This window comes from Pristis pectinata, chromosome 35, assembly GCF_009764475.1.
Source record: "Pristis pectinata isolate sPriPec2 chromosome 35, sPriPec2.1.pri, whole genome shotgun sequence".
Classification (NCBI taxonomy): Eukaryota; Metazoa; Chordata; class Chondrichthyes; order Rhinopristiformes; family Pristidae; genus Pristis; species Pristis pectinata.
Window position 1 is genome coordinate 6,322,219 of NC_067439.1, and position 19,594 is coordinate 6,341,812.

Genomic DNA, 19,594 nt, shown 5'->3' on the forward strand with positions numbered 1-19,594 from the left:
GCCGGCATTAATTGTCCTCAACAGACCTGTTCCCACTGGTACTGTACCCCAGTGTTATACAGCGACAGACCCAGCCCCACCGGTACTGTACCCCAGTGTTATACAGCGACAGACCTGTCCCCACCGGTACTGTACCCCAGTGTTATACAGCGACAGACCTGTCCCCACCAGTACTGTACTCATGCGTTACACACTGGTACCATAGGCCGGTGTGACACAATGACAGACCTGTCCCCACAAGTACTGTACCCAGTCTGGCGGAAAGATTCAGTTTGAACATTCCCAATGCCCAGCGCTGCTGAAATCCTGGTTTTGAGACCAAATGCACACAAAATACAACAGTGGTTTCCATGCTGTGGGTAGGACTGGACTCGAGCTGGCAGTCCATCCCCTACAGAAGGCGATTATCAGTCACAGGTTATATATAATGCTGTTTTATTGAGGTTTGTGGGGGAAGTGCAAAGGAATAAACAGCAGCAAGGGGGCCCTCACTGATCCTTCACCACCTTGCACTGTCGTTTAACCCGAGCGAAAGGTCCCAGGTTATCGCAGAATATAAAGTCCCACAAGACTCGCAGCCAAGAGCTATGCTGAGGCAGGTTCTCGTAAAACTCCGGGGCAATCTTCTTCACCTGAAACAGCAGGAGAGTCGGGGTTACAGATGGGAGAGCGTATGACTGTTCATCCACTGACGGGGTGAGGCCAGATGCACCTCGGATTCCCCCTGGGTAGTCCACACCCCAACAGCATGAACATTGAACTCTCTGCTTTCAGGTAACCCACTCTACCTCTGTCCTGTTCTCTCCGCTTCTGACCTACCCAGGTACGTACGTACACACACACACACACACACACACACACACCTACCTTTCCAAACCCCATCTGCCCAACACTCACTCACTGCTCCCACTGGGTCCCCTATCCCCTCCCCTTCACTGTTCCTACCATCCCTGTCCTATGTCCACGGGGGGGGAAGCGGAGGATACTAGGACACACACAGTGACAAGGAGTGCCGGAGGTCAGGATCGAACACAGGTCCCCAAGAGACAGAAGCAGGGGCCGGGGAGGGGAAGGGTTCCTCGAAGAGGCACACGGTTACAGAGAACACTACAGCACAGTACAGGCCCTTTGGCCCACAATGTTGTGCTGACATTTTATCCTGCTCGGAGATCTACCTGACTGTCACTTCTGCGGCCGGGAGGAGACTGTGTACCACGTGTACGTGGAGTGCAAGAAGTTGCAGCCACTTCGTGTACATGAAGGGGCTGCTGCTCAAGTTCTGGCTGCACTTCAGCCTGACGCTGTTGATCTACGGTCACCCAGTGCGGCGTGGCGCGGGTTGCGCGGGGAATCTCCTGGTGTCTCTTCTGCTGGGCCTGGCCAAGCTGGCCATCCACGAGTCGCAGCGACGGGCGACTGAGGGTTCCGGCCAGTCGGCCTGCTTGCCCGCCTTCCATGCTTATGTGCGTGCGCGGGTGTCCTTGGAGAGGGAGCCCGCGGGCACCCTAGTTGAATTCCGTGCTCGGTGGGCCCCTTAGGGGATCGTGTGCATCGTTGACTGTGAGAATGCGATTCTTATGTGAAGTGTTGCGTTAGCGGGTGTTGTGTTGCATGTATGTTTCACGGGTGTTAGCATTATTTTACTGTAGTTATGTAGCTACTTAGTTTGTTTCTTCTCTTCTGTATTAGTTGTAGTGTATTGACACTGGTTGTCCTTTTTTTGTAGTGCTTTTAGTTAATAAACGTTTATATTAAAAATAATCATCTAACCCTTCCCTCCCACGTAGCCCCCTATTACCTGGGGCAGTTTGCTGCCAGGGATACTGGGAAAGTCGTGGTGCTCCATGTGGTAACCCACGTTGAAGGTTATCCAGTTGAGAGGTCCATAATAGGAATATGTTTCGTGCCCCTTCAGGAACATGTAGTGCTCGGCGATGAAGTGTCCGGAGATGGGGTGCAAGCCCATCCCCAGCACGGAGCCGGACAGCATGTAGAACACCGGCTTCAGGCCCCAGAGGTAGTAAATGAGCAGGTCGTAACTCAGCTGGACGACTGCATTGACAATCTCCATTTGGGTGATGGGCTTGGGGTTGACGTAGAGAGGCCGCAGGATGTAGAGCAGGGGCTGCAGGATGAGCCAGAGGACCTTACGGGCTGGTGTACGGAAGAAGCGGGCCTCGAATTCTGTGGGCACATCGACGTCGAGGCCGTCTCCTCCCAGGTACCGGTGGTGGTCTATGTGGTACTTCTTGAAGGAGGCGGAGTAGGGCATGCCAATGGGCAGGTTGGCGAAGACACCGAACCAGCGGTTCCACTTAATGTCCTTGTTGCCGAACGCCACATTGTGGGAGATGTCGTGGATGGCCAGAGTCAGCGAGTGGTTGACGGACCCACCAACAACGTACGCCCAGAACAGCAGCCACTTCCAGGACAAGTCCTTCACCAGGTAACAGGAGGCAAACTGGAAGAGCACCATCGCCGTTACAATCCACTTCAGGTGGGGATCTGGGCTCATGAGCAACTTAATCTCCGGGTACTTTGCTATAAGAAGAAAGAGAGCTATAGTCAGGTTTGAGCAACTTAATCTCCGGGTACTTTGCTATAAGAAGAAAGAGAGCTATAGTCAGGTTTGAGCAACCGTTATGACTCACAGTCACCACCTGTCCTGCTTGTCACTGAACACTCGAACAAACTTCTACAGTCATACGGTTGAAAGTATCCTGCCTGGTTGCATCATGGTCTGGTACGGCAATTCCAATGTGCAGGAACACAAGAAGCTGCAGAGAGTAGTGGACTCAGCCCAATACATCACGGGCACACCCCTCCCCACCATCAGGAGTATCTACAGGAGGTGCTGCCTCAAGAAGGCAACATCCATCATCAAAGATCCCCACCATCCGGGCCGTGCCATCTTCTCGCAGCTTCCATCGGGCAGGAGGTACAGAAGCCTGAAGTCCCACACCACCAGGTTCAGGAACAGCTACTTCCCTTCAACCATTCAGTTCTTGAACCAACCTGCAGAACCCTAATCACTGCAGTTTAGCAACAGCATGACCACTTTGCACTAAAATGGACTTTGTTTATTTTGCTCTAATTGTGTTCTTTCTTGTAAAAATTGTGTTTAATTTATGTTTTTCTTGTGAATGTTGTGTATCTGATGCTCTGTGTCTGTGATGTTGCTGCAAGTAAGTTTTTCATTGCATCTGTGCACACGTGTACATGTGACAATCAACTCAACTTCGAACTTTGACTTCTCAAATTCCACACAAGACCATAAGATATAGGAGCAGAATTAGGCCATTCAGCCCATCAAGATTGCTCCGCCATTCAATCGTGCCTGATTTATATTTTCCTCAACCCCGTTCTCCTGCCTTCTCCCTGTAACCCGTAACCCTCTTAGCGGTCAAGAACCTATCAAATCTCTGCCTTAAATAAATCCAGTGACTTGGCCTCCACAGCCGTCTGTGGCAACAAATTCCACAGATTCATCACCCTCTGGCTGAAGAAATTCATCCTCACCTCAGTTTTAAAGGGACGTCCCTTTATTCTGAGGCTGTGCCCTCGGATCCTGGACTCTCCCACTGATGGAAACATCCTCTCCACATCCACTCTATCCAGATCTTTCTGTATGTAGTAGATTTTAACACCACCCCCCACCCCCCACACATCCTTTTGAAGTCTGTTGAGTACAGGCCCAGAGCCATCAAATGCTCCTCATACATTAACTCTTTCACTCCCAGGATCATTCTTATGAACCTCCTCTGGACCCTCTCCACTGCCAGCACATCATCCCTTAGATACAGGGCCCAAAACTGCTCACAATATTCAAACTGCGCTCTGACCAATTCCTAGTTTTGAATACCAACCATGCTTTCTCCCCACCACCTCCCCCCCCCCCCCCCCCCCCACCCCACCCCCCCCCCCCCCCCCCCCCCCCCCCCCCCCCCCCCCCCACCATATTGGAAAGTTGGCCTAGAATAGCCGCACACAATTCCCCATCTGGAGAGCCTGCTGAGCTAACTGACCACACTGGAGAGGCATCCCACAAGGTGGAGTGGGCACTTTTTGGCAACTTACCCTCAGCTGACAGATCATGAGACCCCAACGCAAAATGCCTCATGGCTTTTGTAAGCGCACCGGCTGTCAAATGCTTCTGAACAGTTTTTGAAATGACTCAAAATAGATTTAAATAATTTAAAATTAAAACACCTTAAAACATTAATTAAAAACATTAAAGTGAAATAAGTCAAGCACTTACCTTTCTGCACATTCTTTTACAAGTGGGGATCACTACCTGTACACCAGACACTCATGCATCGATGCAAAGTGCATCGGCTGCTCTCTCAACCTCATTAGTGGTGAAGCAGATGCTCAGGAACAGCAGCCTCTGACTTCTAGAATGCAGAAGAGGGCTTACGAGGATGTTGCCAGGACTTGAGGGACCGGGTTATTGATAGTGGTTGGGCAGGCTAGGACTTCATTCATTGGAACATAGGAGACTGAGGGGTGACCTTAAAGAGGTGTATAAAAATCGTGAGGGGCATAGATAGGGTGAATGCACAGTCTTTCTCCCAGGGCTGGGGAAATCAAGAATTAGAGGGCATAGGTTTAAGGTGAGAGGGGAGAGATTTAATAGGAACCTGAGGGGCAACTTTTGCCCACATAGAGGTGGTCCATATATGGAATGAGCTGCCAGAGGAAGTGGTTGAGGCAGGTACATTAACATCATTTAGAAGACACTTGGACAGGTACATGGATAGGAAAGGTTTAGAGGGATATGGGTCAAAACTCAGGCAAATGGGACTAGCTCAGATGGGCACCTTGGTCGGTTGGGCCGAAGGGTCTGTTTCCGTGCTGTACGACTTTTAAACTTGTCTCAGAACTCCTCCTCCACTGAACAAACTGAGCCACGGATTGTTGATGGCGATTTTTGTTGCTATTCATTGAAGGGATGAGCCAGCATCTAATTGCCCATCCCTGGTGGGGAGCTGCCTTTTTGAACCTCAGCAGCACTGGAGGTGCGGGTGTACCCATAATGCCGTTAGGGAGGGAGTTCCAGGATCTTGACCCAGTGACGGTGAAGGAACAGCAATATATTGTAGAGCAACTTCCAGGGGGATGTGTTCCCCGTGCTTTTGGTGTCCTTGTCTTTCTAGCTGGTAGAGGCGGTGGGGTCGGAAGGTGCCAAGGAGTCTTAGTGAGTTGCTGCAGTGCATCCTGGTACAAACTGGTGCTACTGTGCGTCGGTGGTGGAGTAAGTGAGTGGGTGCAGATGGGGTGCCTTTCGAGCTGGCTGCTATGTCCTTATGGTGTTGGGCTTCTTGAGTGTTGTTGAAGCTGCGCTCATCCAGGCAAGCGGAGAATGTTCACTCACACTCCTGACTTGAGCCTTGTAGATGGTGGACAGGTTTTGGGGAGTTGGGAGGTGAGTTACTCACCACAGGGTACCTCACCTGACCTCCTCTTGCAGCCATGTTGTGTATACGGCTACTCCAGTTCAGTTTCTGGTCAATGGTGACACCCAGAAGGTTGATAGAATCCAGAACAGAACCTCCACCTGTCAGTCCATTGGGCGTGGCCCAGTGCCACTGCGCGCACGCACACACACGCACGCACACCATCCCCTTGTTCATTGACTCTCTTCATCCAACCAGCTTATCAACACTGACGAACCTAGACTTGCTTTTCCATTGCCTCACAGTGTGTGGGCATCACTGGCAGGGCCACCATTTATTTCCAATCCCTAAACGCCCCTTGAAATGCAGTAGCGAGATGCTCATTCAGTTCATAGGTCAGTGAAACCACAGTCCCCATGGGTCAGGTATAGACCCCAGTTGACATGAGTTGGAGCATAAGAAAGGAAAATCTTACTGCAACTGTACAAGTGAGACCACATCCAGAGGACTGTGCACAGTTCTGACCCCACCCCTGCTTTTTTTAAGGAAAGATATTTCATTGGGAGACCTACGACCACCGGGGTGGTAGTGGAGGCAAATACAATGCAGGTATTTAAGCTCATAGACAGGCACATGAATGTGCAGAGAATGGAGGGATGTGGACCACGGGCAGGCAGAAGGGATTGGTTTAGTTAGGTGTTTATTTACTAGTTTAATTAGGTTGGCACAACATCTTGGGCCGAAGGGCCTGTTCCTGTGCTGTACTGTTCTACGTTCTGTGGAGATGGTTCAAAGAAGGTTCACTGCAATGATCCTGGTACGGAGGAGTTGGTCTGTGAGGAAAGGACAAACAGGTCGAGGCTCTACTCATTGGCAGTGTCGGAGAATGAGGGCCGACCTTTGAACCAAGATTCTTTGGGCGCTGGACAGGATAAATGCTGAGAAAATGTTTCCTCTTGTGGGAGGAACCAGAGGGCACGCTTGCAGGATGACGGGTGCTCGATGGAGACCGAGAGGAGGAAGAATTTCTCCTCTGAGGGATGAGAGTCTTTGGGACTTCTTCCCACAGAGAGGGGCATGGGCAGAGTCCTTGGGTATATTTAAGATGGCTAGATTCTAAACTATAAGGGAATGAAAGGCTGTGTACAATGTAGATCAGGCAGAAGATACAAAAGCCTCAAAGCATGGACCACCAGGCTCTGAGGAATGTCAGATCAACCATGATCCCACTGGTTCGAGGGGCTGAATGGCCTACTCTTGCTTCTACCTACAGCCCAAATGAACCCAGATGAAATTTAAGCAGCAGTTTAGTTTTGGGACTTGGACTGCAGTTTGCCAACCATTAGTGGTCTTGTTACAGAGCGTTTACACTGCTGTGGCCTGAATTACTAATCAGTCATGGAGTGTGTCACCAATAGTCGGTGGTAACTAGAGTGACAAATGCCCAGTTTCCCCAATAAGAAGCAACTGCAATGGATGCCCGTCAGTGGGATCCTCACTGACTTCTGTCCTGAACCTTGGGTACTGAGGTCAACACTGGTGATTGTGGTGGAGAGCCAGAGAGTCCTGGATGTCTTAGGTCTGCATGAACATGAGGAGTCATTGAGTCACAGAAACAGGCCCTTCAGCCCACCAAAAAAAAAATGGGGAGATGAGTAGGAGGCAGGTTTGGAGGGGAGTTACAGGTTACAGGGAGGGGACAAGTTCACAAAAGGATAAGAATTGGAACTATAACAACTCGTCAAGAGTAGGGAGGTGCAGAGAGTGCACTGAATGACATATCAATGTTTTTTGAAATGTTAAAACATCAGGAGATACAGATGCACATACACATCATCACACTGCAATGTTCAACCAAACCAGCAAGACAGGTCTGGCCACGCAATGTTTGTATTCAAATCCAAGCAGAGGGAAAAACCAGTCAAGCAGGTACAGCACAACTCATATGTAGCACTGAAGACCCATTCTCCAGAACGAGCTGTTCCTCTATCCAAACTCTTCCAGAACTGTTACATCTACCCAACAATGTGAGAAACTGCCCAGGTACCTCCCATTCACAAAAAGCTCAGCAAATTAAATTCAATTAGCAAAGTTTGAAAACAGAAACAAGCTTGAAAACACATACCACCAGGCTTCTATCCCACTGCTATAAGATTCTTGTGCGATAAAGATGAACTTCTGATTCACGATCTACCTCGTCGTGGCCCTTACACCTTATTGTCCGCCTGCACTGCACTCTCTCTGTAACTGTAACACTTTATTCTGCATTCTGTTATTGCTTTTCCCTTGTACTACCTCAATTCAATGAGAGTCACACAACATGGAAACAGGCCCTTTGATCTGACTGGTACTGATGTGGTGAAATGATCTGTATGGATGGCATGCAAAACAGTTTTTTTTTCTCTGTACCTCAGTAGGCATGATAATAACCAGTTACCAAGTGATGGAACAGTCTTCAATAATGTTGTCAGTAACACTCACAGTATCCTGATCACTGGTGCAGTTTGGGATTTGCTAGGACAACTCAGCTCCACAGCTCTTAGTCCAAACGTAAATAAAATAACTTTGTTATTTTTAAATCAAATGCAGTGAAAAGCTTTTGTTTGCAGGCCATCCATACAGATCATTCCATACACAGGTACATCGAGGTAGTAAAAAGAAAACAGAATGCAGAATATAGTGTTACAGTTACAGAGAGAATGCAGTGCAGGTAGACAAATAAAGTGCAAGGGCCACAATGAGGTAGGTTGGGAGATCAAGAGGGGGCCATTCAAGAGTGTTAACACTGGGATAGAAGCTGTCCTTGAGCCTGGTGGTATGTGCTCTCAAACATTTGTATCCTCTGCCCAACGGGAGAGGGGCGGAGAGAGAGAGTTCCAGGAGGTGAGAGCGACTGCCCTTGGTATCAAGGTAGCATTTGACCAAATGTGGCATCGAGAAGCCATTGTCATTATGGGGACAAAATCACTCCAACTGTTGGAGACGTACCTTGAGCAAAGGAAGATGGCTGTAGTTGTCAGAAGTCAATCATCTGAGCCCCAGGAAATTACTGCGGGAGTTCCTCAGTTGGATCCAAGGTCCAACCATCCTCAGCTGCTCCATAGAACGTAGAACAGTGCAGCACAGCAATAGGCCCTTCAGCCCATCGTATCTGTGCCATTCATGATGCCAAATTAAACTAAACCCATCTGCCTGCAGGTACAGGTGGGGAATGGAGGGATATGGTTGATACCCCTCCATCCTCTGCCTGTTCATCTGCCTGTCTAAAAGCCTCTTAAACGTTACCATCATATCTGCTTCCACCACTACCCCGGCAGCGCATTCCAGGCACCCACCACTCTGAAAAAGAAGTCTGCATTGCAAATCTCCCTTCTCCCTCTCACCTAAAACCTATGCTCTATAGTATGTGATGTTTCTGCCCTGGGAATAAGACTACCCTATCTATACCTCTTGTAATTTCATAAACCTCTATCAGGTCTCCCCTCAGCCTCCGACACTCCAGAGAAAATAACCAAATTTGTCCAACCTCTCCTCACGGACTCTAACGCTCTCCAATTCAGGCAACATCCTGGTGAACCTCTTTTGCACCCTCTCCAAAGCCACCACATCCTTCCTATGGTGATCAGAACTGCAACAATCCTTCAAGTGTGGCCTAACCAGAATTTTATACAGCTGCAACATGACTTCCCAACTCTTATACCTAATACCCCAACCAATGAAGGCAAGCATACCGTACACCTTCTTTACCACTTTCAGTGAGCTACGAACTTTCAATCCAACATCCCTCTGTACATCAGTGCTGTTAAGGGTCCTGCCATTTACTGAATACTTTCCTTTTATGTTTCACTTCCCAAAGCGCAACACCTCACACTTGTCCGGATTAAGCTCCATCTGCCATTTCTCCGCCCAAATTTCCAACTGATCTGTATCCTGCTGAATTCTTCGACGACCTTCGTCACTATCCAAGCTCCAACAACTTTTGGTATCGTCTGTAAAAACCCACCTGTATTTTCATCCAAGTATATCACAAACAAGAGAGGTCCCAGCACTGATCCCTGTGGAACACCACTGGTCACAGACCTCCAGAATAGCAGCCCTGCACCACTACCTTCTGTCTTCCATGATCAAGCCAATTTGGGATCCAATCGTCCAAATCACCAAAGATCCCAAGGGCCTACCACAAGGATCTACCACAAGGGCCTTTATCGAATGTTTTACTAAATGCCAATGAGCTTCCAACAATAGGTCAGAAGTGGGGATATTCACTGATGGTTCCACAGTCTTGAATTCCATTTGCAATTCTTCAGGAAATAACCAGCGCATGTCGACTACATTCAGGGATTAGCTGGTAAGTCTGAGACTGCAAGAAACTGTGGTGGTTTGTGGACATAGCTCAGTACATCATGAAAAACAGCCTCCCCTCCATGGAATCTGTCTACACTTCCCGCTGCCTTGGTAAAGTAGACAACATAATCAAAGACCTCATCCACCCCGAACATTCTCTCTTCTCCCCCCTCCCATCGGACAGAAGAAACAAAAGCCTGAAAGCACGTACCACCAGGCTCAAGGACAGCTTCTATCCCGCTGTTATAAAACTACTGAATGGACCTCTTGTACAATAAAATGGACTTTTGACCTCATATTCTACCTTGTCATGGCCTTGCACCTTATTGTCTGCCTGCACTGCACTTTCTCTGTAACTGTAACACTTTATTCTGCATTCTGTTATTGCTTTTCCCTTGTACTACCTCAATGCACTGATGTGGTGATGTCATTTGTATGGGTGGCATGTAAAACAAAGTTTTTCACTGGACCTCAGTACATGTGACAATAATAAACCGATTTACCAATAAATAACGATCCACACCACAACATGCCAGGTAATGACCATCTCAAACAAGAAAGTCTAATCATCCATACTTGGCATTCAGAGGCATTATATTGCTGAGACCCCACCATCAATATCCCAAGGGTCACCATTGACCAGAAACTCAACTGGACCAGCTACATAAATGCTACAGCTACAACATCAGGTCAGAGGCGGGATATCCTGCAATGAGCGACTCACCTCCTGATACCCCAAGGCCTTTTCGCCATCTCCAAGGCACAAGTCAGGAGTGTGATTGAACACTCTCCTCTTGCCTGGACGAGTGCAGTTCCACTCAAATACAAGCTGAAAATACTCAGTAGGTCAGGCCACATCTGTGGGAAGAGAAACACAGCCAACGTTTCACGAAGAAGACCCTTCATCAAAACCAGGAAGGAGACAAAAGAAGTTTGTTCGGCTGCAGGGAGGCTGAGGAGGAGAGAGCAGGAGCAGCGGTGAATCTAAGACTAATTTCCACAACTTGCTGTTATCTATTCAGTTTCTGGGCGAGACCAGTAATTTATTGCCTATCCTTAATCACTCTCAAGAAGGTGCTGGAGAGTCATCCTTGAACCATTCCATTAAAGAGAATGATGTACTTTGAACTCCCTTTAGTCACTGGAACTTAGAAGAATGAGAGGTGGCCTCATTGAAACTAAAATGTTCTGACAGTATTTAACAGGGAGGGTGTTTCCCTAGTAAAGGGGGGAGGGGTATCTTGAACAAGGGGGACGTGGTCTCAGAATAAGTGGTCTACCCATTTAAAACTATAAGGAAGGATTTATTCTCTTGGAATTTGGTGAATCTTTGGAATTCTTTACCCCCAAGGGACTGTGGAGGTAGATAAGATATCTTTATTAGTCACATGTACATCGAAACACACAGTGAAATGCACCTTTTGCGTGGAGTGTTCTGGGGGCAGCCCACAAGTGTCACCATGCTTCCGGCGCCAACATAGCACGCCCACAACTTCCTAACCCGTACGTCTTTGGAATGTGGGAGGAAACCGGAGCACCCGGAGGAAACCCACGCAGCCACGGGGAGAACGTACAAACTCCTTACAGACAGCGGCGGGAATTGAACCCGGGTCGCTGGCGCTGTAATAGTGTCGCGCTAACCTCTACACTAATATAATCAGACTGTAGTTCCAATGTCCTATCAGTCCCCAGAGGAATCCATTGCAGGAAGAAAGTGCAGGAGAGCAGTGTTGGGGTCAAGATTGGATCAGTCATGTCCTACAGTCTTCTTATTGAAGGCAGAACAAACTTGAGGGTTGAGTGGCTTATTCCTGCTCTGGTTTATTACATTCTTCAAATTGAAAAGGTTCTTTAAATGTCTATTGGTAATTGTTTAATTATTATCACTGTACTGAGATACAGTGAACAAAGATACAGAGAAAAGCTTTTGTTTGGGTGCCATCCATACATTCCATACACAGGTACAACAAGGTAAAGAAAAGTAGAATGCAGAATATAGTGTTGCAGTTACAGAGAGAGTGCAGTGCAGGCAGACAAATAAAGTGCAAGGACCACAACGAGGTAGATTGGGAGATCAAGAGTTCATCTTTTAGCGTACAAGGTGCTTGTTCAAGAGTCTGATAACAGCAGGATAGAAGCTGTCCTTGAGCCTGGTGGTACGTGCTCTCAGGCTTTTGGATCTTCGTATGTTTATTAGTTAGCAAAATAGTAGGAATTGGAAATGTTGGATTGGTAATCCAATCAAAAAGCGAAGGATCTACTTGTTTCCCTATGGGCTGTGAGGAGGTGGGTCCCATGAGAACAGGCATTTTGAGGGACCAATGGCAGGAGTGTGGAGGCAGGACAATTACAGACACCTCCTAGAAGCCATCCAATTAAGGGTGGCAAACTCTGGGGAGAAGGACTGTGGGGGGAGAAAAAGAATACTCAGCAGGTCAGGCTGCATATTTGGAGGAACAAATAGAGGAGATGTTTCAGGGCAGCCACCTTCCATCAGGAACCTGGTGTGTGATCTTACAGCCCCAGATTCAAGTTTCCTGGTAACTGCGCCCAAGGACACCTCATTGTCTGCCGATGGAATCAGGTTACCTTTTGTTGTGGATTCTCAATAATGAGATACCACGAAGATTAAATCAGCCCACTCGCTGCCTTGCTCGTCCCCATAGAAAGACAGTGATCCCTTCCCTAATTGACTACAAATTTACTTCCGTTCCTGATTAAAGCCACCCTTCCCTGGAGTACGATCCACAGGGACAGGGCCAAGTTTTTAAAACTTTAAAATGGGACCATAACATTAATGCAGCAAAAGGTTAGGATCTGGAGTGCACTGGAGGTTGAGGAAGGGGAAGGGGAGGTGCATAAACTGGTCACACATTCGAGGGGAATTATTCTCAGAGAGTGCAAATGAGTAGACGGGGAGGGGGTTCGGGGGAGGAGTGTGACGAGAGTTGACATGGACATGATGGGCCCAATAGCCTCCTTACACTGCAGCAAAAGTTTCACTGAATCACATCTATCTAGCACTGCCCAAAAAAATCAGGAATTCACTGGTCTATGTAGCCCAGTGGGTGGCAGAACGATGCTTTAACTAACTGTACCTCCTTAAAACTCGATTTGACTTCATCGGAACAAAAACACCAGAATTGGGGGCAGGAGGGAAATCTTTATCTCGAAAACTTAAAAACACTTTTGCGCCTCCCCAAGATGATCTGCCTCCTGGCTGGTGCCAGAGGGTGCGGTTATCTAAAGCACCTGCCAAACGTGTGACAGATACGTCCTGTACTTCCTCAATCCTACAGCGTTACCTAACACTGACAGACCTCGCCCTTGTACACAGACTTCCATTTACTCAGCTCTGATCGAGACTCAGTAAGTTCGCTCCATCTGCAGTTCTCCAAAACCAATGCATTCCCTCACTTTTGTCCTCTTGCCCATTTCAAATTACCGCTTCCTCCTTGTTCTCCAAGTTCTGGGAACTCCTTCCCCTAAACCACTTCAGATGTTTAAACCTCCCTTGTACTTCTGTGTGGAGTTTGCACATTCTCCGTGACCCCATGGGTTTCCTCTGGGTGCTCCAGTTTCCTCCCACAGCCCAAAGACATGCAGACTGGGAGGTTAAATGTCCACTGTAAATTGCTCCTAGTGTGTAGAGGAGTGGGAGAATCTGAAGGGGCAGTTGATGGGAATTTGGGAAGTATAATTAAAAAAGGGATTAGTGTAGGATTGGTGTAATTGGGTAATTGATGGTCAGCATGAACTCATTGGACCAAAGGGCCTGTTTCTGTGCTGTATCTCTATGACTCTTCGGGGTATTGCCACCTCTTTGACCAAACCTACTTGTCAGCATCTAACTGCTACATAAATCAACTTGGTGTGTTTCTATACACTAAAGGCACCATGCAAATCCAAGTTGATGTTAATGAGTGAGAAATGTGACTGATTCAGCTCTGTGGCCGTCCTCGTCTCCCACCTCATTTCAATCTGCAAAGACCTGGGAGTCAAAACCTGCACCAATTTACCAAGCTCTGCAAACGTTGTGCTTGGTTGAGATCAGTGATCTGGAATAGAATAGGTACATATGCAAATCTGCTTCCAATGAACTAAATACATGCACAGAGAAAGAAAAGGCATCAGGGAGACTGATGACTTGCTCACGTTTCCTCCCAGCTCCGGAAGTCAGTGTACACAAGCCAGGATGACACTCCCAGAGCAGAACAAGAGGACATGGTGCATTGAGAGTGTTGCTGTCTTTCGGACAAAGAGCTCCCTCAAGAAGCCATAAGATGTCCATTCCAACAGGGCAGGCAAGTTCTCTCAGTTATACAGCATAGAAACTAGCTCTTTGGTCCACTGTCTACAGCCACCATCTGATCCCCCTTTATTCTCCCCACGTTCCTATCAACTACACCCCACCCCCCCCCCCCCCCCCCCCCAGACTCTACCACCCACCTACACACTCAGGGCAACTTACAGGGGTCAATTAACCCACCAGTACCCACATGCCTTTGGGATGTGGGAGGAAACTGGAGCACCCAGGGCAAACCCACTAGGCCACAGGAAGAACGTGCAAACTCCACACACAAACAGCGCCGCAGGTCAGGATCGAACCGGGGTCTCTGGAGCTGTGAGGCAGCAGCACTACTAAGTGGTGCCCCTAGTGTCCTGGGCCACTATTTATCCCTCTACCAGCATAACTAAAACAGATCACTTTGCACTGCTGTCCTTGGGATCTTGCTGTGCACAAGTTGGCTGCCATTTTTATTACAATGAAGTGACTAAATGTCAAAAAAAAGCACAAAGTACAACGGTTGTTGGAATATTCTAAATGCTACAGATATACCCATCTGTCTTTCAGACAGCCGGGCATGTTAAATGGTTGTTGGGTTAACTAGTTGATATATATTACCACCAGTGTGGTGTGGGGGTGGTGATTAGAATGTGTGAGGGAAGGAATACATTACAGGGAAATAAGTGGGGAAGGGAATTGATGGGATTGTTCAAAGAACAATGGGCTGAATTGCCTCCTATGTCATAATGAAATATATCTAGATATGAAAAAAATGTGATAGAGTCATACAGCTTGGGAACAGGCCCTTCGGCCCATTGAGTCTATACAAACCATCACGCTCCTATTTACACTCATCCTGCACCAATCCCATTTTATTCTCCCCACATTCCCATCAACTGCCCCCAGATTCTACCACTCACCTACACGCTAGGGGCAATTTACAGTGACCAGTTAAGCTACGCAGGTTTTTGGGGTGTGGGAGGAGAGCGGAGCGCCTGGGGTAAATGGCAAACTCCACACATACAGCACCGGAGGTCGGGATAGAACCCAGGTCGCTGGAGCTGTGTGGCAGCTGCTCGCGGCTGTGCCAAGTGCTAGTGATTGAGATATGGGCCAAGTTTTGCCAGGTCCTGTATCAGAGAGGAGGAGTGACATTTGGACCATTGCTACCCCTGGAGTAGAAGTACATTGAAAGCATCATCAAACATTAGCATCGTTACATGTGCTACTGAAACATGTGGACCGTTCTCCAGTAATATTCATTGGAAAGCAAAACCAAATGCAGATGCTGAAATTCTGGAACTAAAACTGCTACAGATACCCTGCAGATCAGACAGCATCTGTGAAGATATGAACAATCAATATTTCAGGACTCAAGGGCCGAAGGAGGGCCACTGACTCAAAACTTTGTTTTTCTCTCCACAGATGCTGCCTGACCTGCTGAGTGTTTCCTGCATTCCAGAAGCTCTTAGATCGGCGTGTGAATGTGCAGGCAGAAGGGATTAGTTTAGTCAGGTGTTTAATTCTCAGTTTAATAGGTTCGGCACAACATGGTGGGCCGAAGGGCCTGTTCCTGTGCTGTACTGTTCGATGTTAATTTTCTGATTTTATTTCAGATTTCCAGAATCTGCAGCTTTGGCTTTTCAAACACTTGTCTGAGGAACCACAGATACTTTATTCCAACCTGCCTGGTTTTTTAAAAGCTTATAAAGTTACATCTTAAAGTGACTCTGGATTGGAACACAACACTACACTGCCTGACCACATATGATCTCCAAACTGATGTACAAGCATGACGACACTGAACAAAGCTTTAGATGTTTAGAGTCAAACAGAAATGCAAATTTTTCTTTGTTTTAAATAAGATGTGGTCGCTAAATGATTTCTTGATCTATCGTCAACTGCTTTGTAATGCAGATGCTGGAAATCTGAGATAAAAACTGGGGATACAACAGATCAGGCAGCGTCTGTGGAGAGAGAAGTGGGGAGTTGTTGTTTCAAGTCAATGGCCTTTCATCAAAACCCGAAATGTTACCCACAGATGCTGTCTGACCTGCTGAGTATTTCCAGCGTTTTCTGTTTGCATTGATTATCCTGCCAATAAAACCCTGACTGGGAAGAACATCGCGGGATCTTCTAACAATCACTGGGAGGTGGGACTGAGCACAGCCAACACAGCTGCTATGGGCATGCTATGTTGGTGCCAGAAGCGTGGTGACACTTACGGGCTGCCCCCAGAACACTCTACACAAAAAGATGCATTTCTCTGTGTGTTTCGATGTACATGTGACTAATAAAGAGATCTTATCTTAATGCACAAGTGGCACCATACAACTTTAGAACATAGTACAGCACAGGAACAGGCCCTTTGGCCCACAACGTCTGTGCTGACCATGATGCCAATTTAAACGGGACATCTGCCTACACATGGTCTATATCCCTCCACTCCCTTCCCGTGTCTGTCTAAATGCCTCTTAAACGTTGCTATTGTATCTGCTTCCAACACCTCCCCTTGCTGCCTGTTCCAGGCACTATACACTCTCTGTATTAAAAAAACTTGCCTCGTAAATCCCATTTAAACTTTCCCCCCTCTCACCTTAAACCTATGCCCTCTAGTATTTGACATTTCCATCCTGGGAAAAAGACCCTGGCTGTCTACCCTGTCACCTTCATGGTAGTGTGGTGGTTAGCGTAATGCTATTACAGCGCCAGTGATCAGGGTTCAATTCCCGCTACTGTCTGTCAGGAGTTTGTACGTTCTCTCTGTGACTGCGTGGGTTTCCTCCGGGTGCTCCAGTTTCCACCCACATTCCAAATACGTACGGGTTAGTAGGTTAACAGGGGTGTAATTGGGTGGCGCGGGCTCGTTGGGCCTGTTACTATGCTGTATAAATATAAAAATAAAACATTTTATACACTCCTATCAGGTCTCCCCTCTTCCTCTGATGTTCCAGAGAAAACTGGTCCAAGTTTGTCCAACCTCTCCTTATAACTAAGATCCAGGCAACATCCTGGTGAGTCCCTCCTGCACTCCGAAGCCAACACATCCTTCCTTTGATTGCAACTGTGAAAAATCATCAACTAGTAAGCATGAAAAAAAAATCCCATTCCCAGCAAGTCTTAGCCAACAATGTACAAGTCATGGGGTAGACCACATTTGGAGCATTGTGCCCAGTTCTGGTTGCCCAGCTACCAGAACAATATCATTAAGCTGGAAAGGGTACAGAGAAGATTCAGAGATGTAACCAGGACTGGAAGGCTTGAGTTACAAGGAGAGTCTGTATAGGCTGGGATTGTTTTTTCCCTGGAGTGTAGGAGGCTGAGGGGTGACCTTATTGAGGTTTACAAAATCATGAGGGGTGTAAAGGTGAACACAGTCATTTTCCCAGGGTAGGGGAGGCTAAACCTGGAGGACGTAGTTTAAGGCGAGAGGGGAAAGATTTAAAAGGGACCCAAGGGGGAACCCTTTCACAAAGAGGGTGCTGTGTATATGGAAAGAACTGCCAGAGGAAGTGGGTACAACTGCAATATTTAAGAGACAGTTGGACAAGTACATGGATAGGAAAGATTTAGAGGGACATGGGCCAAGTGCAGGCAAATGGACTAACTTGGATAGACATCTTGGTCAGCATGGACGAGTCAGGCCGAAGGGCCTGTTTCCATGCTGTATAGCTCCATGGAGTGAATTTTCTCCCTGGGAAGACCTTGGGGTTCCTGAAATTAAGACTGCAACGACAGTTCTTGCTCCAGAGGTCATACCCCAGAACCTCAACGTAGGAGCAGAAAACATGGCCCAACCTAGTGATCCATTGTGCTCAGTCATTCATTTAGGTCAAGCATGGGGAGAGGCAACATTCCTGCCCTGCAGGCGGCACGCCAGAAATCACCTCCCTCTGGAAGGAGGCCACGAGCAGAAAAAAGTCTCACCTCCGAGTGAGCATTGGAAGATCCCACAGTAGTCTTGGCAGAGGGGCATTTTCTACCCCTTCTCCCAGCAGTCTCACACACACAGCAAACTGGTGCAACTTCCCAAAGTATCTGGCCGTTGCGTGTGGGATTTTACTCCTCCAATACTCCAGAAAAGCAACACCAAAGACACCAGCACACTCCCAGTCTATTTACAATCCCTCTGCCACACTTGGAAAGACATCTTGACTAAGCCCTCTGACTTTGCAAAGGGAATCTTTTATGTTCAGTATCCCACATTACAGTCTGCCCAACGTCTTGCACTTGGATCTGGGGAATATTTTCCCTCCCAGCTGAACAGCAGGCTAACGCAACACTCCCATCGCCTTACAAATTTTCTCATTCACAAGCACACCACAACAAATGTCTTATGATTAAAACACACAACCCATCGCTTCTTGAAGGAACTGTGGCGTCTCATCTGTCGGCTCAAGCCTTACAGAGATGGGATACCCCTTTAACACTCGCTTTTCAGATCCTCGGTGGGACCCGAGGAAAACATGATGTGTGCTTTTTTTAAACCCGTGAACTTTAAAATCAAACCAAGTTGCAAAAGAGCACCAATTATATGCGGGAAACTGGAACTTTGCAAACTTTATGGCAAACGTGGTACAGACCATTGAAATAATGTTCCAGTATGAAAACATGTTACTACAAAACAACGTGGCAAACTTGAATTTATGCAAAAACTTAAGAAATATGAAGTTTGAGAAAGTTGCACTGAGAAAGTTACCTAGCATTTCCTTCCTCCTATTCGAGTGCGGTTGCTCCGTGTAAACCCACTCAAAATCCGCACTTAACGCCTTGTTACCCATTTTTTTTCTGACTCTTAACTGCGAGCGAAACACAATCTTACTGCATGGCCTCTTGCCTTATTCACTTTATGCAGAAGTAGAGGCAGCGCGTCCTGGGATTTTATATAACTACCTGACTGTCGTCACCTCTGACTCAAAACTCCTCCCCAGGTTTTACAAGGCACTACCGTGCTGTCTATAGAGTATTGAAATTGTTTAAAATCTTAATGATGAAGCATTCAGATCTGGTTTGAAAGTGATGAAGCGTATCGTTGATGTTGCTGAATGTATGTTTGTATCAAACTGAATTTAAAATAATTATTTTTTAGAAACACCTTGCCCCTTAAATTCCTTTTAAACTTTCCCCCATCTCACCTTAAAACTATGCCCTCTAGTTATTTGATATTTTCATCCTGGGCAAATGTCTGTGCCTCTCACACACTTCTATCAGGTCTCCCCTCCGACGCTCCAGAGAACACAAATCCAACACAATATCACATGAATGATAGAAAAATAGGGGGCGATTTGGGAGGGAAGGGTTAGACAGATCTTAGAGCAAGATAAAATGTCAGCACAACATTGTGGGCCGAAGGGCCTGTTCTATGTTCTATGTTCAAGTTTGTCCAACGTCTCCTTATAGCTCATGCCCTCTAATCCAGGCAGCATCCTGGTGAACCTCTTCTGCATCCTTTCCAAATCCAACACATCTAAAAATTGATTTTTAAACAAAATAGGACTATCAGCCAGAGTTCTGACCCCTTAACCCAGACACAAAGTTATAGAGTTATACAGAACGGAAACAGGCC

The 19,594-nt window shown here is 47.2% G+C and overlaps 1 protein-coding gene across 1 annotated transcript; it reads right to left on the reverse strand.

Annotated features, from left to right (window-relative positions):
* Positions 1-418: 418 nt before the first annotated feature.
* On the reverse strand, positions 419-18,885 carry LOC127586227 (sphingolipid delta(4)-desaturase/C4-monooxygenase DES2-like). Its single transcript, XM_052044027.1, has 3 exons — positions 18,728-18,885; positions 1,799-2,541; positions 419-632 (listed from the first exon to the last, which is right to left on the reverse strand). Exons 1-3 carry the CDS (start codon positions 18,807-18,809, stop codon positions 489-491), a joined length of 969 nt encoding a protein of 322 aa, XP_051899987.1. The 5' UTR covers positions 18,810-18,885; the 3' UTR covers positions 419-488.
* Positions 18,886-19,594: the final 709 nt, after the last annotated feature.

What these genes read in the sequence shown, in the direction of transcription:
- LOC127586227 (XM_052044027.1), bottom strand. Translation starts at nt 18,809, where the DNA reads ATGGGTAACAAGGCGTTAAGTGCGGATTTTGAGTGGGTTTACACGGAG. An exon ending in TAGGAGGAAGGAAATGCTAG is followed by an intron (nt 2,542 to 18,727) that starts GTAACTTTCTCA and finishes TTCTTCTTATAG; the next exon opens with CAAAGTACCCGGAGATTAAG. An exon ending in CTGGCAGCAAACTGCCCCAG is followed by an intron (nt 633 to 1,798) that starts GTAATAGGGGGC and finishes CTGCTGTTTCAG; the next exon opens with GTGAAGAAGATTGCCCCGGA.